Source organism: Haemaphysalis longicornis, unplaced genomic scaffold (assembly GCF_048455015.1).
Source record: "Haemaphysalis longicornis isolate Haplotype H1 unplaced genomic scaffold, Haemaphysalis longicornis Haplotype H1 scaffold_7, whole genome shotgun sequence".
Classification (NCBI taxonomy): domain Eukaryota; kingdom Metazoa; phylum Arthropoda; class Arachnida; order Ixodida; family Ixodidae; genus Haemaphysalis; species Haemaphysalis longicornis.
In genome coordinates, this window is record NW_027526422.1 from 65,496,075 (window position 1) to 65,503,321 (window position 7,247).

Below are 7,247 nucleotides of genomic sequence, written 5' to 3' on the forward strand. Positions count from 1 at the left end.
CGTTAACAATCCTTGGACACCAGCCAGAACTGGTGAAGAGGTTCTGGACGGCAAGTCGCAACCTGGGTATCCCGTAATAAGGATTCCCTCCACCGGGCGAGTGCCCTGCCATCAGCACTTACGCTCAATAAATGTTTATTCTCCTTCTCCTCCTCCTCCTCCCTAACCTCGATGGAGTAGAGTTTGTAGAAAATAAGGCGTGTATGAACTTTTGTAATTATTCAGCTACAGCAGATCATTTTATTTGTTCACTCGCCGCGGAGTTTCGTTAGAGGAATCGCACACGTTCTCCTGGACATGATTGGTTTCCTTCTCTTTGTTTCTGGAAGAGCGACATCTCACCCAGAGTCCAGCATTAACCACAAAAGAAAGCAGCAGAATTCCTCCTTGGAGTTGGAAGAGGCCATTGTAGGACCCAAAGGTATCCCGAAAAACTCCTGGAAGAAATGAAAGCGAAACGGCATTTTTATTCGCCTGACAAGAAGTAAGATAAGAAACGAGCATGCAAGTGCCGCAGCAACTAAAAGGACGATGAAACGGACCTTACTGAGCAACATTTTACTCGAGAACAGCTTCATAAAGTACTTGTTTTCACGATAAAGATAATAAAAGTTCTTCTACTACTGCTAAGACGGAAGACCAGCGAAGCTGGTTTGGTGAATACATATATTGAGCTGTCAAGTGACCTACTGTATGGATAGAATAAATTGATACTCTTACAACTTCCATAAACTATTTCTAAATTAATTGTAATACAATATATTTCAGCGTAGCTTCCTTAAAACAAGAAATACAGCCATTTTCTGAAACCATACTCCCAGCGTTGACGACCACATGTTGACAGCAGGCGGGAATTTAGTACAGTTGCAACTTTAATATGAAATATTTAATCATGAAAAGTCAACCAAACTCACCGCAATGATAGAGGGTTCCCAGAGAGTAAATTTGGTAAAAATTTTAAAACGGTACTTATAATAGTCTGACACATACAGGGTGTTTTGCAACACCTCCGGAGACAGCACGTGCAATTCTTTGTACTCGCCAACGACACGGGCGCCCTGTACGTGGACGCCGCCCAGTACACCGACCGACCCGACGCCTACGTAGCGGTGGCAGTCCGCGCCACCACGGGAGAAATATACAGCGCCTGCAGCGTGCGCGTGCCGTCCGCCCGCCAGGCGGAGAGGACGGCGATCGCGCTGGCGCTGACGAATCCGCAGTGCACCACAGTGCTCAGTGACTCGTGGTCGGCCATCGCGAACTACGCCAAGAACAACTTGCGTGAAAGTGCAGTGCGCGCGGTAAAGTGCAGTGCGGTGATCAGTGGAGCGGTGCCGGCCACCCACCTTCGGTGGTTCCCGGCGCACACCAACATCAGAGGCAACGTGGGCGACGGTCTCCCCAACCGCAACGAGACGGCGGACGCAGCCGCGCGAGGACAGACCAACCGCGTGGCGGCGGTCTCTTCCCCCCCTGCCGAGCTCCGCGACAGAGGGGGGCCAACGCGAAGACAACGACGACGAAGACGACAACGACGACGTGGAGTGGGACCCGGAGCCCCTCCTCACGTACGGGGAGGTGCTGGAGTGGTACCGGCTCGGCCGGCGCACCATCTCCGGCGCTCCACCCGGAACTAACACGACAGCAGGCGGTGCTACTACGCCAACTACAAACACAGTCAGTGATCACGCCGGCGCTAGCGCGTCACGTGTGCCCGGACGTGTACGCCAGTGACGTGTGTAGTGTGTGCGGGCAACACGCGCAACGCTGGCCCACATCCTGTGGGACTGTGCAGTGCACGCCGTGGAAGCTGCCGACCTCTACGGCCGGCTTCCGGACACCATAACGAGTGCCGTATATTCGACGGACCTGGACGCACAAACTCTAGCCGTCCAGCAGCTCGAGGCTGCTCTCGCCAGGCAGAAGCGGAGCGAGTCGCAGACGGGGGGGGGGGGGGGGGGGGGGAAGGGACGAATTCCTAAGTACCTTTCGCGCACCGCTCACACCGACGCCGGCGGGGCCTAGTCCCGAAGACGTCGTGAACGTGGGTGGGATGTGGAGGCTCTGCGCAGCCCGACGTCCCACTCCCTGCTGGCCATAAATAAAGTCTTTCTTTCTCTCTCTCTCTCTTCTTTGCACTCCCGACCCCATAGACGCAATTTTGGTTACAACCTAAAGAAAAAATCACGCCATATCCACGGAATGAATGATGATAAGTGGGGCGAAGCTCGAGAGGGGGAGATCATCGGTAACCGTAACTCTCCCGTGAAAGTTCGCCCATTACATCATTAAGAAAGACGTAAGACTGTGTGCGTACATTGTACAAATCAACTTTTATTTTCGGAGTCAATGCTCCCAGGCCCAGACCTGGTGAAAGACCCCGCGCCATCGAGGACTACCCCGCACCTCTACCACAATTTGTCACGTAGGATGGGACACAACGGTAAAGAAAGAACTTTTATTTAGGACGAACTTGTGCCCGAACAAGACGAGAGGAAATGAGCATAGGTCCTTGCGTCTCGTTCGATCTCTTGCGTGATCTCCCCCTCGCAGTGCACGTGCGCTCGCGCCTCCGTTGGCGAACACAGACAAGCTCGCGCTCCCGGTGCCGAGTTTGCGCTGCCGGTTGCAGCCGGTTCTTGCACGTGCAACGCGGCCCACTTTGCGACATCTCCGAAAGCATGCGGCGGTCACGTACCACGACACACAAGGGATGGACAGACCCATGACTTAAGGAGCTTCGCCTCTAAAACGGCTTCACTACAAAAGCGCCGACGACAAGGCCAGACCAGCGGTGCATATTATTTAGCTGCATTGAATAGTTCAGCGGGCAGGCCCCATGTTGTAACCCCTAAAAGTTCATTTTATGTCATGTTCCTTCGTTAATGAGAAGGCATACGAAAAAGCCGCCAAGCGGGAGTTTGACGAAAACCGCGGCACTTGTAACATGGGCGATATTGAACAAAACACGTGTATTAGCCTGTGGTTGTGGAAAACCGGAAAAAAGAACAGATATATTTATTTTTCCAAATCAGGTAACAAACACAGTAAGATACCCACACGTATGTTACACACATATGACACACACACACACAGACACACACGCACACGCACACGCACATGCATATGCACACGCGCACGCACGCACGCACGCACACGCGCACACGCGCACGCACACGCGCGCGCACGCACAGGCACACACGCACACACGCACAGGCACACATACACACGCGCATGCGCCGCGCACGCACACGCACACGCACACACACACGCACACACACGCACGCACACACGCGCACACATACGCGCACACACGCACATACGCGCGCACACACGCACGCACACACACACACACACACACACACACACGCACGCACAGGCATAAAAGCACGCATTCAAACATAGACACACGTTCGGACACTCGACACGCACATAAATCGCTTCCGCCGTGTGCAAACAAAGGACACTGCTTACGGCTGCTTACAGAAGTTACTTTACTTTCCTGGGCTTAGTGAATGAGAAAATTTTGGTCGGTCTGTCTTCCTGTCGTTCCCTAGATTAATCATCCGGCCTCTATTCTTTTTATTACGTGTTTATGTCGTAATGCAACAAACAAACAAACAATATTTGGTTGATAGCATAGAAACATATTTTGTATGCCAGCCTTCCATCAGAAAGTTGAAATAATCTGTCAAACAGAAGTATATATATGCACAGACCTTCCAAACAACTAAAACTGATGGACTAAGTCATACATGTCCTGATTTGTTCGCGAAATTCGCACAAACAAATGGTTGAATTTGTGATTAAATTGAGACAACTATGGGTCAAATATGCACTTACATAACCTATAGCACAGTTGAGGCAAAATGTATGTGCATAAACCTGAGCTCCCGCGTTCTTATCTTCGAGGGTACACGCTGGTTTGGCTTGTACGATAGGAAGTGAAAACATAATGCGTTGAAAATGGCCTAGATACCCCGAGTTCATGCAAGATAAAAGCAAGAAAAAACAGAACAGCGCTCATGCGGTCGTGTTCTTCCAAGCAGAATGAGAAACAAAATATAAAGAAAACGAACAGCGGTGTCCCCAGTGATAGCGCGGGAGCTGTGGGAAGGTGGGCAAATTGAATTGAATTGAACAAAACTTCATGCAGCTCATCACGATGTGAGCGAAGGACGCAGGGGAACAGCGTGAAGGGTGAGAGCGGAGAACAGAGGCGTTGCATGACATGGGCGACAGGCAACTACCGTCTTTTGGCGATACATGCGGCGAACAAGCATATGTGCGGCCAGTTTGTCTCCTAGTCCCCATGGGGCATGTTGACGGCATCGCGATCAGTTATTACGTCATTCTGCACGGAGCGAATGTGTAAATGTTCACTTACCTATTATAGGAGGCCGTATGAAGTATCCAATGGCTGTCACTAAAGTCACGATCCCGTAAGCCATCGGTAGGTTTTTGGCCCCATGTTCTTTGGAGAGAATCTCTGAGGTACCAACCACGATGTAGCCTCCAGGAATTCCAAGAAGCGCCGCTGTTGACATGAAGGCAAACTTACCGGGAAGGAAAGGGGACGCTTCTGCGATCCCGGCGAGCACTAAGTAAGACAGAGCGAGGAGAAGCTCCGTTGACATCACCTTGTAGTCTGACAGAAACGGAACGAAAAAGCGCCCAACAGTGTCCGCAGCTGACAATATGGCAATCGCGTGAACAGATTCTTTTGCAGGCACCCCAATGTCTTTGGCAAAGTCCAGGATCACCGCCAAGTAGGAGTCGAAAAAGAAGGCGAATGCAAAAAAGCTCAGCGAGTGGAGATATATACGTGGTTCTTTTAGCACCTCTCTTACGTTGCTCGTAGAGAATGATGGTGGATTTGCTGGGGTTTCCACAGAAGCGGTGACCGAAAGATCACTAATAATTACAGGTGGTAAGTTACATGAACTTCGGGTACTTACCACCGTGCCCCGTCTCAAGCCTGCATTCACTTCGCTCAGAGCGTTCATTTTAACCGCGAACATTGAACCAGCGACACTCATTATAGTGCCTCTCCTTTCCCTTGCAATACATCTCTCTACATTTTCTGCTTCATGCGGAGGGGCGTCAGTTTCCTCTCCCTGAACGTCCTTACTTGCGATGCTGTTCTCTCTTGACCAACCCAGTGACATGTGGCATGATTGCATAGTTTCTCTTCTTGAAGAGGCGGATTTCTCAGTTGCCACTGTGCCCCCAATTATGAGGGCCGGTTTCTTATTCACACTAGCAAGCGTACAGCGATGATCCGGTGAATGGCTTCCACTGCTGAGTACCGTGGGTTTCCCATTTTCTTTGTCGGAGGAGGGCTTAATCTGTGTGCAGATTGAGCCTCTGGGGTTATCTTGACTATCACAGGCCGCGGAGTGTAGTTGGGGAATGCTCTTAGCCACCTGAAAACGTATTAGGAGAGTATCTGTAAAATACAGCGTGACTGAGAACAAAAAGGCTATATGTTCTATTCATAGTCAAGGCATCTGATTCGAAATTGTTCAGACAACTGGACATTCAAAGCTGGTAGTATAAAGACAACCCGCGCGACCCATGTAGTGTAACTACTATTACTGGCAGTCACGTTTGTGCATTCCTTTGTTTGTCGGCTGCTGTTGGTTAATATATATGACCATCGATAGTTAGAAGCGTCCTGTTACTGGTGGTTTGGTGACATGCAAATAGTCCCAATGGTACACAACCACGCACACATCATCAAAAGGGCCGTGGTGCGCGATTGTTCGTCATACTTTATTCTTCGCTAAACATTGACGTATTTTGTGTACTTTTTCAGAAATCGCCTAGCTGAAAAAAGTTTAAACCAACTGTGAAGGGAAATTGCAACACTTCGTCAAAGTTTCTGCAAAAGCAAAATTGCAGACATAAAATATGCGACCTAATCGTTACTAGTATACCCAAATGACGTAACATAAAAAAGATCAACCGTAAATCCTGAGCCGTTGCACTCGTTGAATGTGCGTGATCCGCAAAGCCGAGTGACACAAAATTTAATAATTTTAAAAATTAGGAAATCTCGATGGGAGCCAGGAAGCTGGTACTCGAGCAAAAAGAAGACTCGACACATATGGTCGCTCGTGTGTGTCCAGTCTTCTTTTTTTATTAGTGTGAAAACTGCGCCAACAGACGGAGAGCCACGAAGGTCTAGCTTTATAGAACACGTCGCGCTTGCAACACACATTGACAAATGGGGCGGTTCCGCAAAGTTATTTTGGGTACTAATGGGGAATTCCAACGGCTGATCTTAGCAGAACAGATTTTCTTAGGCACTGCACGCGCGCCCTTCTTTCTACGCGTGGGCCTGACCTTCCTGACGGCTTAACCCGTCGTGAGCAGGTGAGCGGCTTGAGTCCGCCCGTCAGTCGCCTGCCGACAAGTCAGCAGCTGCTGTCCTGTCTACTCTCGGTTCGAAGTCCGAGCGACATGGACTTCTAGCCATGCAGACCCGTTCTCGACCGGCCTCGTGGAGGAAGGATATATAGGCAAAACCCTCATTTCGGCGGAAGCAGGCGAGCGACCAGAATGAAAACCAACGCAGACTACAAATATTCTCTGCTCCGATGGCGAAAACGATGAAAGCAACCTCTCATGAACAAAATTATTGCAGCCACGATTCGTTCCGGGGCTGCGCAGTGGAATGCCGACCGCCGTGACCGCGGAGTTACTTCTCACGCAACGAAATTAATTTCACTAACCTATGCCATGTGTTTGCGGCGTTTTCTGACCGTCATTGTGGCGCTCTTTGGCCCCTCGTCGTGTCTCGTTCTTACTTTTTGACCTGCCCCTACTGCTGTAATGACCGGGTTGCCGACCCGCCACACCCAAGCGTGGACCTAGGCTCTAATTAGCGCATTCCTCGAATCGGCCCGTGACACTTGCCAATCCGCAATGAATACAGCGGTTCATCAACCTGCGTCAACCGCACCCCTTCAACTTCAGCGGAAACAAGTCTGGGAACGCGACTCTCCGAGCCATCCTCGCACGGGCGATTCCGATGAATGGAGACAGCAGTGACAAGAAAGGAGGCAACTTCGGAGGCACGGGCCATTAAAATAGGTAATCGGTGAGCAGCATGAGTGAGTCAAGCACCAAGGCGCGCCTCGTACTTGGAAAAAAGGTCTTCCCGTACCAACGACGCCATCGCATCTTCTCCCTCGTGGTCACGTGTGTAAGCAACGAGAACGGCTTCGCGCGATGGCGGAGCC

The 7,247-nt window shown here is 50.5% G+C and overlaps 1 protein-coding gene across 1 annotated transcript in view; it reads right to left on the bottom strand.

Moving 5' to 3' along the window:
• Positions 1 to 226: 226 nt before the first annotated feature.
• Positions 227 to 7,247, bottom strand: part of LOC144145838 (monocarboxylate transporter 6-like) — a 51,545-nt gene continuing 44,524 nt past the window's right edge. Inside the window, exons 5-6 of the mRNA XM_077677603.1 lie at positions 4,388 to 5,426; positions 227 to 437 (exon numbers count right to left, since the gene is read on the bottom strand). Of these exons, the coding sequence (XP_077533729.1) occupies positions 241 to 437; positions 4,388 to 5,426 (1,236 nt within the window). The 3' untranslated portion in view covers positions 227 to 240. The remainder of the gene's footprint in view (positions 438 to 4,387; positions 5,427 to 7,247) is intronic.